This window comes from Amphibalanus amphitrite, unplaced genomic scaffold (genome assembly GCF_019059575.1).
Source record: "Amphibalanus amphitrite isolate SeventyFive unplaced genomic scaffold, NRLGWU_Aamphi_draft 000886F_arrow, whole genome shotgun sequence".
In the NCBI taxonomy this organism is placed as follows: Eukaryota; Metazoa; Arthropoda; class Thecostraca; order Balanomorpha; family Balanidae; genus Amphibalanus; species Amphibalanus amphitrite.
This window is the reverse complement of record NW_024882380.1, coordinates 88,665-115,358: the sequence shown is the minus strand read 5'-3', so window position 1 is coordinate 115,358 and position 26,694 is coordinate 88,665. Positions and strand designations below refer to the sequence as shown.

Genomic DNA, 26,694 nt, shown 5'->3' with positions numbered 1-26,694 from the left:
CTTCAGGCTTAAGTCAAATGTCAATGACATACTTGCAAGAATAACAGTGTTCCTATCACCAGCATCATGGATGGGATCAGTATGAGGTAGGTCCTTTTCCAATTCTGCTCACTCATATCTTCATCAGAGATAACATTTTGATAGGGTTATGATTAAAAGCTAGTCATTGATCTTTTTGGTGGTTTATGTGATTTTGATCATGAATGCTTTTCTGCATGCTATAAAAATGAATAATTATTTTTACCTTACTATATGCTTTGCACTTCATCATAATTAATTTTTATGTGTATTATAGTTTCTTTTCATTAGACAAGCTGGTAATCTTACTTGGTGCTTACATCTTGCACTGAATGTAATCAACTACATTGATACCTGTTCGGTAGATATGAATAATGAAACTGACCAACCTGTTTTTTCCTCTAGCAATGAGTCCCTGTGGTCAATCCTCTCTGGGACAAGTGTGGTGTACTCTAATACCATTGTGGGAAAACAGCTTGAGGAAGGCAAAGACAAGTTCTCAAAAGGCATCCTCTATTATGCCAAGCCATCAGATGATGACAAGGGAAAGACACCAAAGACATCATCAGCTGCTTCTTCCGCTCAGAAGGACTTCTTATCAAAGATTATGAAGCTAATTGTAAGTGCCTACTCATGCTTTCAATTCAAAGCTGAATGTAGCTGTATAACTTTGCATGCTACCTTCAAGTATGCCATCGATCAGTTTGTCATTCTTTTTTATTCCAATGTTCCTGCTGTTTATAGGATGCTTCTTTGACTATTTTTTTCTTGCAACTGAAAAACTGTCTTGTGCTAACTGTGCTGACCTACTCTTCTGCTAAGATGAAATCGTTCTTGTGTGTTTTATGTGCGCTACTGCTATCATATTCCTCCTGTTATCTGACCACTTCTGCTAAAAGGACATCCTCAAACCTGCCGCGTTCAGACACGCCGTCCTTCTGACCTCTTGCCGTCGTCGTCAGGACGTGTCTGAGCCGGTGGCCGAGGAGCTGCTGTACAGCTACCTGGTCTCCGAGTTTCGCGGCACGTCCCGCTCTCTGTCGGCACTGCTCTCGTCGGAGCGGCACCAGCAGGCGCTGCTGGTCAGCGTCTGGCGCTTCTACCACACGGAGCGGCTCTACCTGCTCATGGGACTGCGGCAGATCATCGCGCGTCACGCCGACACCGATCACCCGTACAAGGTGCGGCTCAGGCTGTGGCATTCGTACGGGAGAACGCTGTGATATGTGAAGTACGGTTGTGTTTTTATCAGATGCACGATGTTCATGTTCATGAGCTCAAAGTGGTGGTGAGTTTCGTTAACACTATTCTGCCGTCTGACGCGACCATACCTTCCTGTTCACAGCCTCTGTTTGCCAAGTTCCTGAATTATGTGATCGATAAAGACGGCCGTCTGCTGCCGTCACTGCTGGACCAGCTGGAGTGGTGCGTGTCGGCCCAGCCGCCCAGCTGGAGGCACAACGAAGCGCTCAGCTCCCCAGCCGGCCGTGACAGCTGGGTCAGCAGCGCGCTCAAAGAGCAGGCCGAGCTGCTGCAGTGCGTGCTGACCTACTGCCAGCAGCGCCAGCCGCTCAGCCGCAGCCAGCTGCTGAGACTCGTCAACCTGTTCACGGTCAGTGCGGGGTCCGGAGCTGAGGGGATTTATAGAGGCGTGCTCTGTATGTGGGAAGGCTGCACTGGATGTCTGTAAGATAGTGGATATCCGTGAGCGTGTGATATATTCTAGTATGCGGAATTATTGCGGTAATTCGTGATAGCATTACCGGTAGCGTTCATAGCTAACACTGAAGTGTGATCGCTCGTATGGCATGGTGGTATCGTCAAGCGTATTATTAGGTAGGTAGGTAGTGTTTTCAGCCCACAGCGCCCCCTCCCCGTGTGGTGGCCTTAATCTGACCATTCTGCCCCACTGCCCGGCAGCGTCACGCGCTGGGCCACAGCCCGCCGTACGCGCAGCTGCTCACAGAGCAGCACGCCGAACTACTGCGCTCCGTCACCCTACTCCAGACCACCGTCTGCCTGCACGGCATGCAACTGGGTCAGCTGGCCGACCAAGTCAGGTAGGGGACAATGGTCCATCCCGCCACACGGATGCCGTGGGGGGGGGGGGGGGAGGGGTGTCATCGGGGTAGTTCAAGGCTAGAATCAGGTCGTCAGGACCTTGACCTGGCTGAAGCTGCAACTTTTTGCTTGCCTCTCTCTTCATTTCTTTATCACGCTACTGGCTTTATTTCGCGTCAAGCACACGTCAGTACGTTGTTGGTATTTGATTTGATTCTGTGCGTCACACGGTGTCTAGTCGGTCTTAAAATGTTAGTTTGTTATCGAATAACGCGGTATCACCCTGCGGTTCCAAACCCTCCCATCTATCTCCTCACCCCAGCTATCCGTCTATCCCCCTTCCCCAGCGCCTGTATGACTGTTCTGCGCTACTCCGCAGGGGTTCTCCATCACTGAAGGCTCACCTATTATCCACCGAGGCGGCACGTGCCGAGCTGGACGCTGCGCTGCCGCTGGGAGCTCGGCCCGAGCACGGTCCGCTGCTGCTCGCCTGGCTGCTGGTGCTGCACGTGACGGCGAACGGAGCGGCAGGCAGCGAGGGGCGCCGCGCGGCACTCACCCGCCGCTGCCGCCAGCTGAACGTCCTGGGCTACATACGACAGATGCTGACGGAGGCCGAGGTCTTCCAGAACAGGGTGAGCAGAGAGCGAGAGATCGCTGTTGTGACGTGATGTGGACTGAATCTATTGGTTGTCGGGATGAGTGTTTGTGAGAGAACACCCACATCAATCTATGGATGTAATATGAGTTTATCTCGAATCGAGGAACATGTCTGACCTGAACATTTTCGGACTGTGAACGAACCGCTGTGGGGGCACTCTTTGTTTGCTTTTGCCGCATTGTGAGGTAACTCAGCCGTCAGCAGTCTTCCGATGGACCCGATGGATTTGTGACCAACTACTTGATACTATTTGCAGACCTCGATGATCGGCAAGATTGCCCGGGCAACGATCTACAACGTAGTGGATCTACTGCTGCTCTGCTTCGACGCTACGAACCTGGGTGACGAAAAGGACATGGTGACGGTAAGTAGGAATTCCTACAAGACAGTATATGCGCCCTTCAAATGCATATTTAGATTTATCGTCATGTGATATATATGTGAGTCGTGAGAAATTTGGTATATTATCCTTTTTTTAACATTTTTCTACATTGCATTGTATTCTTGTAAAGAGGCTCTGACTGGTGCTTTACGTCCGTTCGTCTCCCGCTGTCGGCATGGGTCATCCCCCGGTGACTGTATGTCTCCTCCCCCGCACCTGACGCCGAGCCTTCTGCCGCCAGATCTGCGCCGAAGTTCTATCGGTGCCGCACCTGGCCGCCGACTTCTGGTCGGCCGACTCCGACTCGTGTGGCCTCCGTCTGCTGTTTGACGATGTAGCGGCACGGTTCCCGGCGGACGCGGCGCCGCTCCTGGAGCTCTGCGCCGGCCTGGCCCGCGCCGGGTACTCTAGCCTCACGGAGGTGAGCTTACTGCCCTGGCCTTTCTGTAGGCGGAGGTGGGTGGGTTAGCATGATGAAATGGTTTGTTGGTGGGATTGGTTGTAGTGAAAGTGATGATACTGATGTATGGGCCCAAATTTTTGGTAATCGATAAGCTGGGGTTGTATTTCAATAGCTTTTGCATCATAAGGTGTGTCCGGTACTGGCGTGAAGATGTTTACTTTCATGATGGTTATCTTATGAGCATTAACGTCATGATAACTAGTTATGATAAACATCACCTACACCCTTGTGTAATTCTATTCCAGGTGGTGTCGTACCTGCAGCGTGTTCCCTGTTTCGCCGAGCCGGCGGCGGCCGTACCCGGCGGCTCGGCGGCCGTCTCGCAGGGCGGCCGACTGTGGAGTCTGCGCGCTCCGCGCCGGCCCGAGCACCGGCTGCCTCAGCTGCTGATACCGGCCGGTACAGAGGGCCGCCTGCTGGAGGGCCGCCACCACCTGGTCAGCTGGTCGGTGGCGCACTCCGGCTGGCAGCAGGCGCTCATCTTTCTGGATGATCTGCACCAGGAGGTGAGCGGCTGGGAGACCGCGGCTGGTCATGTGGGGGGGGGGGACGCTGGGGGACCGTGGCTGGTTGGGTGGGGGAGGGACGCTGGAAGACGGTAGCGGGTCGGGGAAGGGGGACGTCCGGAGACCACGACTGGTCGGCGTAAAATGCGTCAATTAGGTCCTCTGGTGAGGTTTGATTTCACTAACTTACGACCTGAAAAAGAGCCATCGTATCAGCTCTCGTTTGCAACGGAATAAGACGCGATGTACCCGTCTGAATTATCCTGCGACGTCCGGCCTGTCTTCTCTCGGTCACAGGGCCAGCTGGGCGAACAGCACGTGCAGCCGGAGACGCTGGAGCGCGCCGGCGCCGTGGCCTGTCTGCTGAGAGCGGCCATGGAGACGGGCTCTCCGGACCTGCTCCGTCAGCTGCGGCCGCACATCGACCTGCTGTTCCCCATCCTGGAGCGGTAAATCACCCACCGGCGCGTTGAGAGGGCTATGTTAACGGGAGGGAGACGGAGGGATAAGATCTGCGATTTAGTGTTATTGTGTTCACTGTTCAGTGTTAGCTCTGTGGTGGTGATCAGTAATGTCAGCTATAATCTATGTGACGCGACTGGGCGGTACGGCTTGCTATGGCCTCCATCTACAGCCCTTAACACCGACCGATTTCAGACACTGTTACCCCAGATATATCAGAATCACAGTCTCAGCTGTTTTTAACCGCATAGGAGGGACCACACCTCCGTCGTGCATTCACTGACGCACCTTCTTACATTTCAGTCACTACCGGTGGGGCTCGCCGCCCCAGTCGTTCGTCCACCACGCGGCAGAGGTGCTGGCGCTGTACGCCCGCGTCGAGCCCCACTACGTTTGGGAGCACATGGACAGAAACAGGTGCTCACGCTATCACAATGCCACCATACTCCGGTTGTCTGCTGAGCTGCGCACTTATGCTTTCGAAAAAAGTTGTCACATTGTTAAAGGTTTGCCGAATGTGGTATTTTCTGTCCTCCTCCCGGCTTATGCATGATTGTAGGCTACAGGTTCCTCGGGCAGTGAGCTAGGAAACATCATTTAGTTGGCGACATGTCACCTAAGCTTTCTTAAGACATGTTCGCGGATGTGTTTAGTGTTGTCATACGGCGGCTGTGGTAGTGACCGGCCAATTGCCACCCTGAGTTGGCCGTCGGACGTGCCGTCTGACCCGGTGTTGTGTTTCAGACTCCTGCCGCGGGGCGGCGCTGGCGGCGACCCGGTGCTCTCGGTCGAGGCCGGCCGGCTCGGTGAGCTGATCGAGGCTCACGAGTGTGTCCAGCGGAAGTACCCGCTGACCCAGGCCTTCCTGCACCTGCTGCACAACACCGTGCAGGTGGGCTGCCTGTGTGGGCTGGTCTGGAGCGAGACGGGGGGGGGGGGAATGGACAGGTCGGGTGATAGGGGTCAATTGAAAATTCGGAACTTCTTGCCGCTGGTGAACTCCTCCAGGGTTACCAGTAGGTATGGAAAAATGTTAATAAGTTCGATATTAGGCTTGAATTTTGAAGGCATTTTTATTGACGCAATTGTCACTGCTTTACCGCCAAAAGTGGCCCATAATTATCTGCGCGGCTGACCGGTCCCCGTTCCCCGTTTGCAGGCGGCGCCGGCCCCGCCGCCGGCCGCCCTGGTCCCGGCCGTGGCGTTCGTGCTCCGGGACGTGTTCCCGGCGCACGTGCGCTGGCAGTACGCGCGGCGCGGCGACGAGACGGCGCTGGGCCGCGCCTGTCTGCGCCTGCTGGACGCTCTGCTGCCGCTGGACGGGCCCGGACCGCTGCGGCAAATGGTGGCGCGCGCACTGACTGATGGACCGCCGGCCGAGACGCTGCTGGCTCTGGTGGTGCACGGTGAGAGATGAGAGGGAGAGAGGGGACGAGGGCATCTAGGTCAGGAGAGCTACGGGAGAACTAGAACAGCTGGCAGGATGGCAGCTGTTACCCTGCTAGTGATTATTGACTATATGATCTAACAGGAGGGGTCGTATGATCTTTAACTACGTAGCCTGTTTTGTCATTAAGCCAGCTAGATGTAGTCTTTACATGATCTTTATTTCTCGCTGTGCTAATTTCAACTCGTTATTCTTATTGAGAAACACGTCATGAATATCGTGCTCCTAATTATAGCTGTCATGCCTTTGTGTTCCATCCCAGGTGAGGCCCGTATCGTGATGCTGCTGGAGGAGCAGACCCACTGGGATACCGGCGCCGGCCTCGAGTTTATCCGGCTCATCCACGTGGCGCTCTCTGTGCTGAACAGGCGAGTGGTGCCGACCGACGACGGCCTTTCTTTCCGGGGTAGGCAGTGTCCCAGTTAGTATGTACTTGAGATAGACAGTGTAACTCGAGATAAGCTATGATCTATCTCTACCTTTGTCTAACAGCGCCATGTGTCTCCTCCCAGTAGGCTGTGATCTGTCTACCCTGTCTAACAGCCCCGTGTGCCTGCCCCTCTCCTCCCAGGCTGCTGGTGTTGCGGTGTCGCGAGGACCTTCCCCAGCAGCAGCAGCAGCAGCAGCAGCAGGCCAGCCTGCTGGAGACCCTACTGACCAGCCAGCCGGTGGGCCGGGGCCAGCTGCGCCCGGTGCTGGCCATCGCCCAGTACCTGTTCCACCGACACAACCCGCACCTGCCAACACTGGCCATCCGACTGCTGCTTCGACTGGCCAAGGTACATAGGTGTCCTTCGGTCGCTGACCGATAGTCAGCTCCACTGTGTCAGCCGGGCCTGACTTTTCTGCTCTGCCATGTGTCACTGACCACACCGTTCTTAGTGACTTTTAGGCCGATTTTTGGCATGCTAAATGGACATTTTTCCGTTGTTTGCCAACAACGTAGCTTGTATGCCGTCCCGTGTGCCATTTTATATCCTCCTCGTATCGCTTCTCTGACTTCCCCTCGCTCCGCCGGCGTCATCTAAGGTCTCCCTCTCTTTCCTTATTCAGGTGTTCCCGATGTCGCTGCTGGCCTCGTTCGGCCAGGACTCGGACGTCATCTGCAGCGTCATCCTGCGCCGGCTGAGAGCCGAGACCGAGGACGCCAGTCTGAAGGTGGCCGTGCTCGACTTCCTGGCGACGTGCGTCACTTCACAGCCGGGACTGCTGCAGCGCCTACTCGGTAGGTGACAGCACTGGGGTGATGCTGGGAGGGGTGTCTTGATGCACTGGTGGGGCGAGGATGGTAGAGACCCGAGACGAGGGTCGGGGTGGTGGTATGTTATTGTAAAGTGAGATTGGCGCCGACTGATCAGTGGAATGTGCAGTGTGAGCGGTGAAGTGTGAGCGGTGTTGACTTACTTACTTAGACTTATTTCGTCGACTCCATCTAGTAGATGCAGGATCATTTCTGATCGTCTTCCAATTATGTTAGCTGTCTGGATGATATAAATTTTCAGGACATCATAGTTGGGAGGACTCTTTAACAGTTACTCTTCTTGGTTATATTCTCAGTGAGTTCCTTGCGCACACGGGCTTGGTAGATATAATGGATGATCAAGCTTTGTGGCTTATCGGCGATGATGATAAGTTCTGCTGCTGGTAGCGTTCTGTTCAAGATAGTTTTGTATATTTTTTGAGCAGCTACTCTATCGTCTTTCAGTTTGTCACATTCAAAGAGCATGTGTTCCAGAGTTTCAATGGCATTACGACACAATGGACAGACAACAGTTTCTTTGTGCCTTCTAACCATGCTTGTGGCCACCAAAGAGTGGCCCGTTAGTAGGACAATTTTGGTTAGTGTCGCTTGTCTGGTAATTGCGCTGTACTTGCTTGCCGGCCAAAATGTTTTCGGCGCCTCGTACTTTTCGGTTTGTGGCAGTAGCGAAAGCCAAAACAAACTTGTCATATTCTCTGCTGTGTTCCTGATGATTTTTGTCATACTTTGATCCACTGATGCAGATGCTAACTTGTTCCATGCTGTCCGCGGTTGGTCTATTTTTTGATTAGCCAGAATAGAGAGGCTTGGTAAGTTCAGATGTTGGAGCAACGTGTCCCATTGGCGCACAAGACTCGTGGTTCGATCAGCATTGACTGCTCCATGGGTGATGATATATCTGGTTAGAGTGTGTTCCTTCGCAGCTCTCAGAAGGAAACCTATGAATTGGAGTGCGGTTCTCATTACGAGGCTTGTGCATGTCGGTGCACCCAACATCACATATGTCACCATTTTTTGCGTTTTGGTTGGTAAACCTTGGATGAGACGGTAAATGCGCATGAGCATCCCTTCCAAGTACATGATATCTGTTGGTGAAAGGGATGTAACTGCTAGGCTGTAAATTAGAACCGGTTCAGCATATATTCTCCACGTTGTATAGTGTGACATCGGATTGTCCATTTTGAGGTTGATTCCTTTCTTACACTTAGCAAAAAATGTTCTTCTTGCTTTCTTCATGCATTCTTCTATCCTTCTCTTTGCTGGACTTCTGGTTGTCATAATGATTCCTAGGTGGGTGTATTCATCAGTTTGTTCTATTGATTCAGTGCCAAGCGTCCAGTGTACCGGAGCTGTCCTGCCCAAGACCATTATTTTGGTTTTTGATACGGTATATCTATAACGCCACAAGCAACTATGGTTGTAAGCGATATCAAGCATTTCTTGGAGTTCGTTTGGGTCTGTGCTTATGAGTACTTCATCATCGGCGTAAGCGATAACTGGTACTTGTTTACACCCTATCTTGGCTCCCTTATGTGATTCCAGCAGCATGCGTATCTTGTCTTCCATAAATAGGATCAGCATGCTCGATGATAAGACGCCTCCCTGTTTGAGCCCTTGCTCTATGCGACCATTGGTGGATACAGTTCCTCCAACTTTCACTTTGACATAAAACTCTCGATACAAGTTGCGCAAAATGACGATCAACCTTGGTGGTATGTTGGCGCATATGAGTTTGTAGATTACCCCGTTGTGCCAAATAGAGTTAAAACACTTGCGTACGTCGAGAAATGCAACATAGGTCGTTTTCCCAATGTCTCTATTAGCTGATATGACTTCTTGGAGAACAAAGTTTGCTTGGAGTGTCCCTCTACTTTTTTGATACGCAAACTGTAGTTCTGAGTAGATACCAGCCTCGACCATCTTTGGGTGAAGTCGTTTCACGATCAGTATCTCAAAAACTTTACAGAGGGTGGTAAGGACAGATATGTCCCTATAGTTATCAGTCTTAGACTGAATATCGCTCCATGTCTTGACTATTCAGTCAGTCTTGACTGAATATGCGTGTACACTGTACAGGTAACTAGTATGAATCGTGGGAGATAGGACGTTGACTGATTAGTTGAATGTGATGTGTGATAGACTAATTATTGACTAATGTGTTAAGTATGCTAGGAAATGTGTCAACTCGGATGAGTGCTGAATGTGATTTTGACCGTGATGCCCGTGTCAGGTGTCGGGACAGTGGAGTCTGAGGATGGGACCAAGAAAAAGGCCGAGCAGGATGATGAGGGCGGCTTCCTCGAGGAACTACTCGCCATCTTCGAAGAACACCGCAAGGTAAGTCGAGTTTTATGGATGTTGTTTGATTGTATGAAGCTGGCAGCTCTCTTAGCTTCTTATCCGGCTTCTTTGATATATTTTATTAAATATAGATTAATGATATGCAATGTATCATGTGTATTGTGTGATAAGTGTTTTGCTAGTGTTTGCCTCAGTTCCATGATAGTCTACTCTGACAGAGGGTCAGTGTCTTGTGCGTCAATATGCTCATACTGTGCTCATGTCTGTGTCTTTTTCTGATATTATCTATGTCTGACTGTGTCTATGTCCCCGTGCGCGGCAGTCGGAGCGCTGGGAGTCGCCGCTGCTGCTGGCCGCCGCCGCGCTCGTGCACGCCCTGTGGCTGGGTCAGTGCGGCGCCGCGCTCACCCACCTCACGGCCTCGGAGCGGTTCTGGTCGGACCTGGTGGCGCCGCTGCTGGCGGCCGGCGGTGCGCGGCCGCCGCCGCTGGCGCTCTCGGCCCACCTGCTCCGAACCCTGGCACTCCAGCTGTACTATGCGCGGAAGCCTGATCCGCGACTGGGAACACTGCTGGGGAAGGCGACGGAGGACTGCGGACGGCTGCTCAACGCCTGGTCAAAGGTACGGCGCAGGGCTGGGAGCCGTAGAGGGGCATGGCAAGGGGTGGACAGCATGGAGCGACACGGGACTGGGTCTCAAGCCAGTGACACAGTGAAACGTTACTGCTCAATGCTCACTCTGTCCAGAGCGAGACAAGGTAGATGAATTATAGGCTCCTACTGACTTGTCTGCTATCGTCATATAACCGCTGTGGCGCGCTAGAAACATATAAGATTCCACGTGTTGTACGTCTTTCATCTTTCCCTGATGTACCTCACGGTCGCCCCTGTTTTTCAGCTGGTGTGTGACGCCGCCGGCGGTCTGAGCGGGGACCTGAACTCGTCGCTGGTGGTGCTGGACGGCGGTGAGCTGGCCGGCGGCTCCTCTGAGGAGCGGCAGGAGGACGGCGCCAGCCTGCTGCTGGCCTGGCGAGACTGGTGCCTGGTGGCCGCCACTCCAGGTCAGTCGGTCGGCCGGTTTGGGCGATTCTGAAGGGATGACGCGGGTGTCGGGAGATGGGGTTGGAGATGGGTGGCTCAATGTGATTAAAGCCTTGTCATGAGTCTCGCTAGGTGAAATGCTGCCATCTCACCAAATAAATGAGGTGCTCTGTTGGATGTAGAAAGATGGCATCTGTCTTCTTTAACCACGCCGGATATCTAATATCCGGGCTATCCAGACATTCAACTCTCAATATCCGACTGCCAGTCGTTAATGCTCCGTATCTTTCCGTCTTAAACAGGGAGTTCGGTGTCGATCTCTGCCGAGAGCCAGCAGCGTCTGCTAATCGACCTGCTGACCTCCCTGGAGCACCAGCTGAGCAGCGGCGCCGGCCGGCCGCGACTGGTCAACATCCTCGCCGAGCTGATCATGATGCTGACGGCGCGCTGGAACCAGTGAGTGGTGGGCGGGGGATAGTGACAGCTCGCAGTGGTGGGCAGGGGGATAGTGACGGCTCGCAGTGGTGGGCAGGGGATGGTGACGGCTCGCAGTGAGTGGACAGGGCCCGCTGGAACCAGTGAGTGGTGGGCGGGGGGATAGTGACGGCTCGATGGAACCAGTGAGTGGTGGGCGGGGGGATAGTGACGGCTCGCTGGAACCAGTGAGTGGTGGGCGGGGGATGGTGACTGCTGGAACCAGTGAGTGGTGGGCGGGGGGATAGTGACGGTTCGCAGTGGTGGGCAGGGGGATAGTGACGGCTCGCAGTGGTGGGCAGGGGATGGTGACGGCTCGCAGTGAGTGGACAGGGCTCGCTGGAACCAGTGAGTGCTGGGCGGGGGGATAGTGACAGCTCGCAGTGAGTGGGCAGGGCCCGCTGGTACCAGTGGGTGGTGGGAGGGGATGGTGACAGCTCGCTGGAACCAGTGAGTGCTGGGCGGGGGGATAGTGACAGCTCGCAGTGGTGGGCGGGGGGATAGTGACGGCTCGCAGTGGTGGGCGGGGGGGATAGTGACAGCTCGCAGTGGTGGGCAGGGGGATAGTGACGGCTCGCAGTGGTGGGCGGGGGATAGTGACAGCTCGCAGTGGTGGGCAGGGGGATAGTGACGGCTCGCAGTGGTGGGCAGGGGATGGTGACAGCTCGCAGTGGTGGGCGGGGGATAGTGACAGCTCGCAGTGGTGGGCAGGGGGATAGTGACGGCTCGCAGTGGTGGGCGGGGGATAGTGACAGCTCGCAGTGGTGGGCAGGGGGATAGTGACGGCTCGCAGTGGTGGGCAGGGGATGGTGACGGCTCGCAGTGAGTGGACAGGGCCCGCTGGTACCAGTGAGTGGTGGGCAGGGGATGGTGACAGCTCGCAGTGAGTGGGCAGGGCCCGCTGGAACCAGTGAGTGGTGGGCGGGGGATGGTGACGGCCCGGTAGAACCAGTGAGTGGTCACCCGGGGATAGTCTGAGGATAGTCTGGGCTGTGCGGGAGCTATCGATCTGGTGGTGCTAGAAGGTTCATATTTTACGCTGTTTCCGGACAGGGAGATTAATCGCCGTCATCGACTTAGCTGTCTTTGACCGATGCTTCTGCAATCTACATTGTATCTGTTTCTGTCCGCCAGTAACTCTCGCTGAATTTCCGACAGCTGCAGTTCTCCCCGACAGTAACTATCCCTGATTAGTGCCTACCGTCCCGTCTCCCCTTATCAGGCGGTGCGGCGACGCGCAGCTCAGAGAGCGCGTCTGGTCTCTTCTGGAGGCGTGCAGCGGTCAGTTTGACGAGCTCCCGGTGCGCGCCCGCTGTGCCATCCTGACCACCGCCCTGCGGACGCAGCAGCACGGCCGTGCCGCCGCCGACTCGGGTGAGCCGGGGAGCCATTGAAGGGAGGGAGGAAGGGAGGGAAGTAGGGGCTGGTGGGTACGACAGGTGCTCTTATTGTAATTGTTTGGTGAAGCTGTTGAACAGGAAGGAAGTATGGTCAGCTGAGGAAAGATAAGATATACTGGAATTTATTTGATCCTGCTGGCTTGTACTGGCTATTTTCATCTCGTTCGTGAACGAACATTGGTTAATTTTGCATTTGGTTCGTCTTTGTGCTATCCATTAGTCGGTCGTGACTGCAGTGTAATTCCTGCAGACCTGTGGTCAGCTGTGACCGGTGGCCACTGACCGGTGATCTCTGGTGCCGCAGACGCAGCCGGCAGTGTGCGCTGCCTGCCGCCCTGCTGCGACATGCTGGAGCGCGCGCTGGTGCAGTGCGAGCCGGCTGAGGCGGCGGCCGGCTCGGAGCGGCTGGCCGGTCTGGCGGCGCTGCTACTGCGCCGGCTGCTGGTGGCCCCGGCGGCGCGCCGGCTGCTGACCGGCCGGCCCACGCTGACGGCTGTGCTGTCGGCGCTGGGCCGCCGGCTGCGCCAGGGCCGCCAGCCGCGGCTGTGCCAGCACCTGCTGCAGGCGGCGCTGGCGGCTGTCAGCGAGGAGCGCGCCGCTATGGAGGCCGTCGGCCTGGGCCTGGCCGGAGAGCTGGGCCTGCCGCTGGCCGAGCTGCGACACCGGGTGAGTCGGACGGGACGAGAGGGACGGACTAGGGCGGTAGGGTGGTAAGTGTACGTTTGTGCCATTGCATGTGTTTCGTGGTTAGACATGCATTCCGTGTGAGTGTTTGATACGGAATGCATGTTTACTGTGTAAACGGCTTCTGATGTATATCTTTTATCATTTCAAAAAAGAGTAATAGGCACGTAGTCAAACACGCGGTTCGTGATTGGATATTATTCCAAAATAAACTAAGCTCACTGCAGGGCGCCAGCACACGACAGGACGCATGCTTGTAATATGCCACTGAGGCTTGCTGGACAAGTCAAGACCACTGACGACAATCCTGGCTACGTGCGCTAATGGTATCCACGCTCATCGAAGTTGGCGGCATTGGCTGTGCTACCTGCCTGGCTGTCTGGTGTAGGGTTCTTCAGCGGCATGACAAGATATCACAGCGTTTTCCGCATGCGATAAACACCATCGACTTGTAGATCAGTTCATTCAAAGCGGGATACTTGCCGCATGGAGCACCTGGCGCCGGCCTGTCTCGCGTCCCTCAGGCTTCCAGTGAGCCGTCATGTAAGTAGCTCTGTACGATCGGCTTCGGCGTGAAACCACGTCTCATCAGCTCTGCCAGTTCCTCGGGCGGTCGCGCTGCCGTCAGGTAGTAGGCCCAGTAGCACACGTTGAACAGCAGGAAGGCGGCCGGGTACAGTACTATCGACATCGACTCGAACACGTCAGCCCGGTGGTGCCAGCGCTCCTCCTGTGACTCGGGCGACTGGGGCTCGGACGGAGCCGGCGCCACGTCCGCGGCCGGCTCGGCGGCGAAGTTGACGCCGAGTCCGGCAGTGCTGCGCTGTTCCGACGAGCGCGAGCGCAGGATGGAGCGCACACGGCTACCCGTGGCCGTTATGTCCGGTCGGCTGGCCACGTCGAAGAACTCTGAGGGCGCCGTGGAAGCGCCGACCTGCTCGTCCTCGTCACCACCGCCGAAGAAGTCGGCAAACACACGCCTGTTCTCCACGAGCGCCACAGAGACGGGCGTCAGGAAGCCGAGCTTCTGCCGTTTGTACGACTGTGAGACGACAAACAGCAGTCGGATGTCTACCAGACAGTCGACGACGGCGGCAAACACGAACGCCAGACAGACGAACATCCAGACGTCGACAGCCTTCAGGTAGGAGGTGGACGGCGAGTGCACGCCGACCAGCGAGAACAGAGCGGCCAGCGTCAGCATCGTGGTGATGGTGAGAATGATGCGGCCCTGCGCGTACGACGGCGGAATGATGAACGTCAGCCACGAAATGATGACGAACAGCACCGTAGGGAAGTAGATCTGCAGCAGGTAGAACGGCAGCTTACGTGAGAAAATCAGCACCACTCCCAGCTGGGAGAAGTTTCCCGTCGAGTATTCGACGTGATGAATGTCGAGAACGCGCACGCTGAATGTGAACTGGTCCAGACTGTAGGCTTTCTGGACGCCGATCGGCCGCTTTCTGGCCCACACTAGCGTTTGGGAGTCCTCGGTGAGCCGCCAGCTTTCTAGATAGACCGGACAGTACTGAATATCCATCGGGAAATTGTGGAACGTCATAGAGCACGACAGCGTGAAAACTCCGAACATGGTGAACTTGATACGACCCTTGTCGTTCATTCCAAATGTCTGCGGTTTCATCAGGATCTCAGGCTTGTAGATTTCCTGTATGCCATGGATGAACGTATCGGGTAGCCACACCTGGTGGACCATTTCGTCTGGATCATACTTTGCTGTCTGGTTGTTTATAATCGTAACGTTTGGACATCCGTCGTCAAACTCTGGTGGGAGGCTGAGACGTTTGTCTGTCCAGTATTGTCGCACTATCATGAGCATCCGAATGCTGCCTACTTCTTCGTCGATCTTCTTGATCTGCAGAAGGTCCAATTTATTGATAACCGTGACGCTACACTCTTCCAGTTGTATCTCGTCCGTAAAATTGGCGCAATCCACCTTACTTCCGTTGGTCTTTGTTACGCTGGGTGGAAGAAGCCGATTGTAATGGTGTGATTGTGGCTGTCTTTTGGTGCATTGAATGTGTTTCATAGTCGCGGGGTCCATTGCATCGTCGACGAAGAACGGAATTTTGGGAGCTTCCGTGGCGTTTGTCGTCGTCGGGGCACCGGTAATCGTCTCGACTGTGGCATTCGCCTCATCCTGGCAGACGCATGTATCAAACTTCACGGCAATCGTTATCAAGATCAACAATTTACTGACAAAATTTTTAAGTGAATTGTTCCGTTTCATATCCCTTTTTAGAAGTGAATAGAATGGCGTCAAGAATAAGCTGCTGTCCGAGACTCAACCAACCTTGGCATAATAATTTCCAGCAATATTCACCAACGTTTTTGCTGAAAGTCACTGAAATAATATTTAGTCTGAATGCTGCATTGATAGGTTCTTCATATTTATGATCAAATCATTCCACCTGCTTCGAGAAACAGCTTTCAATAAATAATACGTTCTTTTTCGCTTTTCATATTTTTGCTAATATTTTCATATTTTGTCAATACCTTGTGTTTTGGCTCGTGCATTTATTAGTCGCATTCTTTTGAGATACACCTATCGCCCACAGCGGCGGTCACATCAGCCTTAATTATTTGGTGGATCTCAGCTATACGCAGACGCCGTCAAAGATCGGTGATCTCCAACTTTTCCATGCTTTTGCTTGAGAGGGTGCGTCTGGAAGGAAGCTAAAGACACTGTCCGTACAGGGACGAACTTTTACTGCAAGCCCTTAAAACGGACAAACTTTAGCATGGAAGTTGCCACAATAGTGCATTGTTTGCAAAGCCAACGTTTGTTGTTGACATACCAGCTGGAGTTTGCCCGATGGCGTTCGACTGAATTCGGAAAACAATTTGAGAACGATTGTTATTGGAAGTGAAGCCCCAGGGACTGTAATCGTAAATCTCTTTTAATCCCTTGAAGTAGACGCAAAGATTACGCGTCGGATGCGGAATAAGCCACACATGTTATCGAACAGTTCTTATGCTAAGCATGCTTAGACTTATGACTGTTGTGTAATTCACAAGTGTTTGGTTGCTAGAAAGCATTTTTAGTTTAGTATTCTCTAAAAGTATTGCTTGCTGACAAATTTGTCGCTTTGTAAAGATGAATGGTACTACTGCGGAGAGCATTTTGGCTAAGATGATATCCGGTTATTAAATTTTCATGACATAATTATTCATTTTAACATTTTAGCTTTTATAAGAAGCCAGCTAAACCCAATAGTAACTCAGTAGTACGTACCTCTTTTCTTACTTGCGTCTTTTTTCTTCTTGAAAACATGAACATTTTGTCTGCTTTCATCCGTACAATCTGTTTGGATTTTGCTCCAATCCTTTACTTGGAACCTTCTACCAGTCCACCTGTCAGTTCCCCGTTGCGTTTGGCGTATCTGACACACTGTCGACAGCTGGGTACCGATGTCTCGGACGACTGGCGCGCGGTCTGGGTGCTCACCATCCACCTGTGGACCCACCTGCTGCGGTCCCAGAGGCACTTCTTCGTCACAGACGCCATCGACTTCGCCGCCGTGCACTGCGCGACACTGTGCGCCTCCATATCTCAGGTGAGTGCACATTGCACAATGTTCTTTCATATCACATTAACAACACTGTGCGCATTCATATCTCAGGTAAGACCAATGTCATCGTCTACATCAAAGGTAAGGGCACAACATCTCCATAATACTATCAGCTAAACACACTGTGCGTCTCCGTGTCTGAGGTACGATCACTTTAGGGTGCACGTCAGAGTAGCTAGTGACATTTGAGCTAGTGACATTTGAGCTAGTGACTTTTGAGCTAGTACAAAACAGCTAGTGACAAAACAGCTAGCGTCAAAGTAGCTAGTGAAGCAAAATGGCTAGTGCCTCAAAACAGCTAGTGATGAAATGGCTATCGTCGAAATAGCTATTTCGTTGGACCTTTGTTCCCTTCCCATTCAATTCGCTTCGAAAATGCAAGATATCTATCATCTATCATGACTGTAAATATGTATTTCCCGCGATAAGGCATCTCAAACATTCAGAGTGATGTGGAAACCCACTCTCCGAATGAATTCTGTCTGCTAATGATGCCTTCCCTGTAGCGTCTCAGTAGAGTGACTAATCTGACATTCATGTCTCTAGGTATATGTCTTCTTTTGTTTTTGAACATCCTGGTCACTTTTGAATTTCACAAGATCAGATGCTTGAAGACTTTGTTCTTTTTGGATGACGGTGAAAAGTTTCATTATTGATGTGGGCGATGAGTCAAACATGCCTTCAATTGCCCGGTGCCACACTTCTAATATGTTGATTGTCCTGGGGATCCCGTCCTCTGTTCTCCTTCTAACATTCCAAATAATGTTGTTAAACAACGGTGCTCTTCTGTTCCTTCTACCCGTGGGGACTCGTCGTCGGGAAAGAATCTAAGGACTTGTCAGGAAAAAAATATATAATAGCTGCTCGTACTTTGTACGAATCAGCTATTTTGCTTCATTAGTTTTTTCGATACTCCGCGATTTTGTCACTAGCTATAATGAAGCACTAGCTATTTTGCTCTACTAGCTATATTGACGCTGGCTGTTTTGTCATAGCTGATTTGAGGCACCAGCTGTTTTGCATTACTAGCTATTTTAGCGCTAGCTGTTTTGTCACTAGCTGTTTTGAAGCACTAGCTCTCTTGTACTAGCTCAAAAGTCACTAGCTCAATAGTCGCCAGCTGTCGCCTGGACCATTGTGCGCCAATGTGATGTTAATTATGTGTGACAGGTAAAGTTTCTGCTCGAATGCCATTTCTTGTGTCATTCCCCGACCTGTATTCGTTTCAAACGGTTATGTCACACCGCCGTATAAGTGAAGTAATCTTGACACCGCCGCTCCTTTTTACAACAGAAGTTGATATGGTGTCTGTCTTTAAAGCTGACGAGAGGATCAATGTGCGTATATTTTACGCCAGCAGTTATTTGTGTATATTTTGGTTTTGACTCCCCGCACTACAAATAATCGTAACTCAGGGCCTCTCGCCACGGAACATTGGTATCGGCCCACGGAAGAGCGCGCTGCGTTAATCGGGCCGATATTTCTCTGTCAGGCTCGTCCAAGCGTGATGTCTTACGGCAATAACGGGGCGAACGACTGTCCAGAGCTGCCATAAAGCAGCGAAATGTGCCGCCGGCGTCTCCGTGGGCAGGGACACCCGCCGCACGATCCCCACATGGCGCGCTGTTTTATAACTGTAATCGCGGCGCGCCAATGGGCGTGCGGCGGACCTGAAAAGTTTGGTGGTTAATCGGAGTGGCCAGTCTTTGTGTACAGCTGCTACGCACTGATGTCGAGTTAAGTTTGTTCCGAGGTTAATTGCAACTTAGTGTGATGCTTTACAGTGTTGCCTAGGTTGTTGATCTGGGTAATTGTAACCTAGTGTGATCTTTTACAGTATGGCTTAGGTTGTTGATCTGGCTGCAGTGCGTATGTTTCCGTAACCATAGCTGCGGAGCAGACTGTCATGCGTTTTACGGTGTTTATTGATGTCCCCATATCGGGGACCAGACTGCTGTGTATTTGCCGTTAACCGGTAACGTTTCCACAGGTAATTGTGGACCCGACTGCTCCATACTTTTTTCCGATGGCTTTGCGTTGTTTGGCAGATACGAACCCCACTGCTGTACTCGTATGTATTGACCGTTGTTTATTGTGTCTTTGGCAGTTACGCACCCGACTGCAGCCGTCTGACCTGGAGGAGACGGAGGCGGCCGTCAGTTTCGTGGCCGGTCTGATGAGCTTCAGCGCCCAGTGGCGGCAGCGGCACCGGCACTCTTACGACACGCTTCTGGTGAGCGGGACGGCACCGGACAAGGTCCATCTATTGAATCTGACGCCAAGTCTAGCAGATCTTCTCAGTGTAGTATTGTCGTCATTTGATTCACCACTAGCCTACGCTTTTAGCCCAAACACCTGATCAACCTCGTCTTGTGCTGTAGCCCAACGATTATAATTGTTTTTCGCTATCGGTGATATGACTGCTGTACTGTTGTGATCTGCCGTCCTGTCTAACCCTCCTCCCTCCCCGTCTGTGTCTCGCCGCCAGTCGTGGCTGAAGGGCTGCGTGGGCGTGTGCTTCTGGTACCTGTGCCGAGGCCGGATCGTGGCGCTGCTCCTCGAGCGGCCGCACACGCTCGCTGACCGGGAGGAGCTGCACAGAGTGCGGCGGCTGAGCAGCACAGAGCCCGAGCCGGAGCGGCCGCCGCCGCAGGTCACCGCCGCCCAGAACAGGTCAGTCAGCTGCAGGTCACCGCCGTCCAGAACAGGTCAGTGATACAGGTCACCGCCGTCCCGAACAGGTCAGTCAACAGGTCACCGCCGTCCAGAACAGGTCAGTGACGCAGGCCACCGCCGCCCAGATCAGGTCGGTAACACTGGTCACCACTTTTCAGAACAGGCTGGTAACTTTGGTCACCGCAGTTCAGAAGAAGTCAGTGACACAGGCCACACGTCAGGTCACCACCGTTCAGAACAGGTCAGTCCACAGGTCACCGCGCCGTGCAGAGCAAAAACTAAATTCGCCTCACATATGCAGGCGGATTTCACGCACCATCGTGCTCCCAGCTGGAACCATTTTCTTACACATGCCAGTATATTATAGAACGGGATGCTTGACAGGACATAGCGGGTAAGACATATCGTTTCGCACGTCATTGCTGTGAATAGCGGGATGTCACCTGTGATAATGTTTCGTTGGAAATGTCGATTGAAAAAGTCGTGTCGATCGACGTTAAGGTTCTTCGAAGGCGCTGATTCGTAATCATCTTCTGTATGGAGCTGTTTCTATGGATACCGTCATCTGTTATCTGCTCTAATGCCTCTCTCGATCACTGCGATACTTGATCACTGTCTTTATCGATATCAATGGCAAGGTAGCTGACTGTTTATTGTTGGTCAGCGTTATCAATGGCAAGGTAGCTGACTTCATTGTTGGTCAGAGAGACTCATCTGAGGAACCGCAATTCTACGACTTTTTGCTGACCTTTGTAAATGTATTTATGAATGCCGAATTGTTTGGAATATTATTTTGGCATTGTGGATTCTTATTCACTTTTGATATTTCTGTAGGCCTTTATTGTAATGCATTTTGTTTTCATTAAAGCTCAGTTCTCGTTTTGTTGACTCCTTTTTTTATGAAAATGTTATGATAAGAACTTTAATTATGGGAAACTGTCGAGCGTGGACTTTCAATTACCGTTTGGAGCGAACCCTCCGGCTGTCTCACAAGTTACTAGCCGCTTCCCTTTCCTCCCGAACTTTTCCCGAGTGTTTGTTGAATCGCTTGCTGACAGCTCAAAAGGTTGGGGCGGTTTTAATTGCGGCGAGGCAATTTGTAATTTGTGGCGTGGAGTGGCCCAGTTCCTCGGCTGGTTTCATCCTCCGGTGGTTTCTGTTGGCCGTGGCTGTGGGTTGGAGGCAGTCAAAACCCATCAAACCAAATTGCATTATAGAGTATAGGCTATCACCTGGCGGCCATGTTTCAAGCCGCTGCTCTGTTTTCGTTAGCTGATTGCGACTTAACCCTCGCCCGCACATGCCATTTTCCCATCCTAGAACGCACATGGGGGGGTGGTTGCCACCCCCCCCCCCGCGCCATTTCGTTCCTGTTGGAGATAGAGCTTAGCAGTAAGACCAAAAAGATTCTTTGGGAAGAGACGAATCCAATGATACCCAGTTTTACCTTCTCAGGTCAGTCATTGACCTTCCAGGTCAGGTCAAACTAAAAAATGTTGCTGTTTTGGGTCACCGTTGGATATCAAGTGCGCTGCTTATCAAATACCAATGACGATGCTGTTTTCTGGTGCCAAGCCAGCTAGAACCTCTTTGTCACACTATCCGACCAGAATTTTGCTGCTGAGGTCATTTCAGGTCAAGTTAGGTCAAGGTCAATTATATGTGTTTGTATGTCTGTGTGTGTCTGTGTGTATACTGATGTGTGCACCGATTTTTTTGGGTCCATATCACATGAAATCATGATCTGAGAAGCTTTTACCAAAAATGCAGTCAAAAAACTTCACAAAAAGTAAATTCAGCTTGCCTAAAACGCAATTATCTTAGATGACCTAGGTTGACCTTGACCCTGACCTTGACCCCTGTACATCGTCGAACAACATGTTCCATGATAGGTGGGAGGTGAGACTGGCAAAAAAGGCCGAAATCAGGGTGTCAAAAGCTCACAAGGCCCATAGCAAACGCAAGATGTTGAGAATTGGCCATTTGGGTCATGACATGACCTGAAAAACAAGGTCATATCTCCGAAACCAAAAATCACAGAAACTTGAAATTTTCAGTGGACATCAAGAAAGGATAGACGAGCAGCTATACGAAAAATCAGCCTTCTAGCTCTAAAAATGTTGAGTGCAGAGCAGAAAGACTGCCTGGGGGGGTGGCAACCCCCCCCCCCCCCATGTGCGGGCGAGGGTTAAGGCGACGCCATGTTAAGTTCCTTGCTTGTTAAACTTTGTATGCTTGGACGAACTGTTCGAACAAATGCGACTGAAATAGGATACCGGTCAACTGTCCCAGGGCCAAGCAAGGCTTCATTCGTTGGTCCATTGTGTCTCCACACTCCTGACATGAGCCTCCTTCCCTCGTTCAGACTGGTGCAGCTGTCGTCTGTCTGCCTGGTGTCCATACACCCTTGACATCCCCTCCCCTCTTCAGACTGGTGCGCCTATCGTCTGTCAGCCTGGCGTCCCTACACTCCTGGCTTGACCTCCCTCCCTTTCACAGACTGGTGCGTGCGCCTATCTTCCGTGTGCCTAGTCACTCTACATCCCTGACGTCCCCTCTGACTGGCGCGCCTATGCTCTGTGCGTCTAGCGTCCCCACCCCCTTACTTGACCTCCCTCCCTTTCACAGACTGGTGCGCCTATCTTCCGTGTGCCTGGTGGCGCTGCACCCTTGACCCCCACCCTTCTCTCCCTCCCTTTCACAGACTGGTGCGCCTATCTTCCGTGTGCCTGGTGGCGCTGCACGCCCTTTCTCCACCGCTGGCACCGCTGGTCACCGAGGACGGTCTCCATCTGGACGCCTGGGAGCCCCTGGTCGGAACCAGCTTCGCCTCACCGACGCTGGACAAGCCGGGCCCGCCGCCACTCACGTTCGGCACCCTGCTGGCTGGGGTCAATGTCTGCGTGAGACCGCTTACGAAGGTCAGTGGCTGGGTCATAATGGAGTCAGGGGCGAGGTCAGAAGAGTTAGGGATATGCTGGGGCAGCTGGAGTCGTAATTATATAGAAGGATGGGTAAAGGTTATGGCGAAGGCTATGAGCTAGAGGAAGGTTAGGTCACTGAGCTGGGATCATGATTAGGTCAGAAAGGGTCATGCTGAGCTCAGATCAGGGCACGGGGTCCCGACCGAAACCACTTATCGGAAGGGTATTGTGGCTGGGTATTGGGTGGTGCGCTGCTGCGATTGGGTATTGAATATTGTGATGAGGTGAAGGCTGGCGAGGACGCGGCAGTGGGGCGGGGAGCGTGGGAGGGCTCCGTCGTCGGCTGGCGTCTCATCTGGCGTTCGTTATCGTTTTACGGCTGCTGCGGCCAGCTGCCGTTTTATTATGGCTGTAGACGACGTCTAAAGGAAATTGGCTCTCGATTTTGATAATTTATTACTATGGTCTGGTTATAGACTCAACGGGTAATTTATTATTATTATCTGGAAATAACACCCACGCAACTATTGTATGACAAGGGTACACGCTATGTACTGCGAAGCTGCTGAAACCCACTGTAGCCTACCGTAACTGTGCGCCGTGCGACCGCCTGTGTTACCCGCTGAGGTCGTGCGCTGTTGGATGTTTGACCGGTTCCCGGTGCCGGCAGTCGGACCGGTCGTCACCAGTGGTGGGCGAGGCCCGCCTGGAGCGCCGGCCGCTGCTGACGCTGCTGCACCAGACGCTGGTGCTGGTGCTGGAACAGGCGGCGCTGCTGCAGCTCCGGCCGCCGCCGGACGCCGCCGAGCACCCGCTGAACCTGGGGCACCTGAGGGAGGAGGTGGTGAGTACCGTACTGACAGACCCTACACCGAGCATCCGCTGAACCTGGGTCACCTGAGGGAGGAGGTGGTGAGTACCGTACTGACAGACCCCACACCGAGCACCTCCCCGACCTTAGCACCTCACCCACCCACAGCGACACCGAGCACCTTCTCACCCTGTTCACCCGAGGGAGGAGGCGGTAAGTGCCGCTGGTACTCCTCTCCGCCCCTCCCTCCGCCCTCCGTGGCTACCGACGGCGCTCTCCGTCCCCCGTCCCTCTGCCGCGATCCGTTCGCCGCCGGTGGCTGTAATCTGACTCCCGCCGGGCTGTCGGGCCGGCAGGGCGGACGTCTCCGCGGACCGGCCGCCGCCGCCGCAGCTGTCAGTCTGTGTTGACGGTCCGGCCCGGCACACCGGCCGGTGTTTACGCACAACCTCTGATGACAGCGTCTTTGAAGCCGTGATTGCGCCGTGCGCCTGTCCCTGGGGCGGTCGGCCCCGGCTGGGCAGATAAAGGAGCGCAAGTAGCGGGGGTGGCCGATGTTTGACATCAACTTCATTGTTCATATGCCTTTGATGTGTTGCTTTTACACAGAGATGTAATGTTTTGCTCTCCTTTTTTTGTAAAATCAAAAGCCCCTGGAGCATATCTGAATTAAAGTTTGCCTTTACAAGAAATAATCGCAAACACGTTAAACTCTGCGCGAAGTCGCGTCGAGTTTAGCAAACTGCGCCTGATACAGCATACAGGGTTTGTTTGCATAAATGCTTGAAAGGTCGGCATAATGTATAACTGCAGGCCAGATGGCTGCAGTTATACAGTGTATACCCAGACGGCCGCAAAATGTCATCCGGTTGTTTGGTCTGGAATGGAATTTCTTATGCCTGCCACGTATCTGTTGATCGCTGATTTCGTGGTCGCTGTTACTGTTTCCATACTTCATTTGGTGACAGGTTTTACCTGCTTCTCTTTCTCATTTTTATGAAGTGCGGTGTCCTGAGCAGCACGGCCTGTTCAGAACTCCTCGGTATGAATTGAAGCGACCTCATCTCCTATTTTTACTGATCGACTGAGGCGTTTATTTTTTGTTTAGCGAAATGACCGTATAAAAACACACCTTCGGCGCCTAAGTCTGCCACAAACTACACAGTGTCTCTGCAGTAGTCCATCATCTGGAGCATTCGCTCCCTCTGAAAATATCACATAATAGGTCTGGTGATGGCCGGAAGCTATTAACCTCTCCTCGTGCTCTCCCTCGATGGGAGGCATTTGTCGGAGTGCGGGTATACGATCCGATCGGTGGTGTTGCCGACACAGCAATGGGACGGGAGAGGCATTGATCGGCATCGGTCACACGGGTCCCTCGCGTTGGGCCACCTGATGACCGCCGTCGGAGCCGCGTGCCGGGCCGTGCCGTGCCGTGCCGTACCGTGCCGTACCGTGTCGAACCGTGCCGTACCGTGCCGTCTGGCCCTCCGTAACTAGGTACTGTCTGCGAGACTACCTGACAGGCATCGGTTTCGCCGGCGACCTGTTCAGACAGTGTCACCCGATGACGGGTTATGAGATGCAATATGACGGATCTAGGGAGTTCAACGGTGGGGAAGTGCAGCTGAAGCGAGTCTTTTGTGAGGAATGCGCTGGTGTTGGAAACTTTCATCATCGTTAGAGTGTCGTTACACGTTTTCCCGTTGAGAGTTTGTTTAATGTATGAAGCCTTTGGCGGGCGAATTATTCATGGTGCTGAGTACTTTTGGAAACTGGTAGCGCCCGGTGTCGCCTGAATGTCTGTCGAAGTTAATTCTCCGTCCCAAACGGACGACCATTTGGTAGTCGGGAATGGCTACCTTGGGAGAGTTTTGTCTCTGAGGGTCGTCAATTTACGGTGACTAACGGCTCGGCAATCGATCAGCCACCGGCTCTCGGTTCCACTTGGGCTTTTTCTGCCGGATAGGCGGATCGCCCGGCCGCCCCAGTCGCTCCTTTTATTCGAGCCGCGCGATAGCGGATGGGGACCCAAGCAACCGTGAGTTTTCCATAAATATCCGTCTGGCTCATTTCCTCTGTGAGTACCAAGTCAGCGGAAAAGGCGCTTTTGACGTGCCCTTGTGTTGAATGATCCCGTGTGTTGAATGATGATAAAAATCTTGAGGCGTAACCCGTGTCGAGCTTTGCTGGTTTCTATCCCCAAAGCACAACGAAAAGGCCTTGGCATGATGATCTTCAGCAATTATATTTTATATTCCATTGCAAATGTATTAAACCGGTTGGGGAAACAATCGACCCATTTCATAGCATACAGCCAGACAGCCCTGATTCATATAAACATTAATACCTAAGTATAACGTTAATGCCTAAGTATAAGTTCATCATCATTTGCTACCGCGCTTGTATGCTGAAAGTTCCACACCTACTCATGACCGGCAGTTGTTTTAATTAGTGTGAGTCCTACCTTGGTCGGTGATGCTTGTCATCGCGTGTCGTGCCGTGTCTAGTGCTGGTGTGTGTCGTGTCCTGACGAGTAATGGCGTAGATATAAAACTTTATCGGAATTCGCTGGGATTGTATTGCGTATGCAAGTCCAAATATTTCGGCCAATATTGTTTGGCCTTGGTCACTGGACAACTACAATAACCCTATGACAACTATATGACAACTATAGTTGTCATATGACAACATATGTTGTCATATGACAACATATGACAACTACAATAACCTATAGGGTTATTTTAGTTGTCCAGTGACCAAGGCCAAACAATATTGGCCGAAATATTTGGACTTGCATACGCAATACAATCCCAGTGAATTCCGATGAAGTTTTATATCTACAAACATAAACCTGGGAAAAATATGACTCTAAAACAGCGAGTAATGGCGTGCTGTGTCTTGACATGCGGTTCCACTCTTCTCCGTGTCCCATTCTGACCAGTCCCACATTACCATACACTGACATAAGCCGCCCCCCGTCTGTGCCGCAGAAGTCCTTCCTGGACAGTCTGAAGCGGGACCAGCGGCGAAGCCTGTCCCACTCGCCGTCCGCTCGCCAGCACCACGAGTCGGGTGGCGCGGACGAGGCCCGCTTCCTCGAGCTGGTGCAGCATCTGGTCAACTCAGTGCTCAAGGGCTGACCTCCGCCCGACGTGGCAGTGAGGCCGGTCACCGCCCACCGACCGGCCGGCCGGGTCAGGGCGGGGAGAAGAGGGAAGAGAACGGCATGAGATGACCCTGGAGAATGCATCGAGCGGCTTCTGTCTACTCTGAGAATGGAGAGCCGGCGAGAATGGTGATTTTGTACTGTGCTGCGACAATATTGCCCCATGTGTTGATGATGATGAATACATTTGTTACGAACACCACTCGTGCCGTGTGTGCTCGCGGTAACAGACGGTAATTGTGATGGACCGACGTCCGGACCTCCCAGTACCATGACGCAGGACGCGGCGGTTGCCAGGGTAACCGCGCTGCCGACAGCCGAGATTCGCCGGCCGTCTGTATACACGCCGGGGGCCCATTCGCC

The 26,694-nt window shown here is 52.8% G+C and overlaps 2 protein-coding genes across 3 annotated transcripts; one reads left to right on the top strand and one right to left on the bottom strand.

Moving 5' to 3' along the window:
* Positions 1–26,533, top strand: LOC122367665 (nucleoporin NUP188-like). 2 transcript variants are annotated; one of them, XM_043340981.1, is made up of 29 exons: positions 7–86; positions 424–637; positions 981–1,199; positions 1,364–1,630; positions 1,939–2,078; positions 2,459–2,714; positions 2,997–3,104; positions 3,364–3,543; positions 3,831–4,091; positions 4,389–4,540; positions 4,857–4,970; positions 5,298–5,445; positions 5,713–5,959; positions 6,263–6,368; positions 6,572–6,779; positions 7,054–7,225; positions 9,492–9,598; positions 9,885–10,184; positions 10,461–10,623; positions 10,906–11,059; positions 12,300–12,451; positions 12,782–13,143; positions 16,581–16,736; positions 18,859–18,984; positions 19,240–19,404; positions 19,440–19,459; positions 22,132–22,348; positions 23,022–23,195; positions 26,156–26,533. In XM_043340981.1, the coding sequence occupies exons 1-29, from the start codon at positions 67–69 to the stop codon at positions 26,303–26,305; spliced, it is 5,058 nt and encodes a 1,685-aa protein (XP_043196916.1). In that variant the 5' UTR covers positions 7–66; the 3' UTR covers positions 26,306–26,533. The 2 variants fall into 2 exon arrangements, with proteins under 2 accessions (XP_043196915.1, XP_043196916.1); XM_043340980.1 differs by lacking the exon at positions 19,440–19,459 and having other exon boundaries at positions 1–86; positions 19,240–19,424.
* Positions 13,345–15,661, bottom strand: LOC122367666 (glycine receptor subunit alpha-2-like). The gene has a single exon (XM_043340983.1). The coding sequence runs from the start codon at positions 15,407–15,409 to the stop codon at positions 13,682–13,684; it is 1,728 nt and encodes a 575-aa protein (XP_043196918.1). The 5' UTR covers positions 15,410–15,661; the 3' UTR covers positions 13,345–13,681.
* Positions 26,534–26,694: the final 161 nt, after the last annotated feature.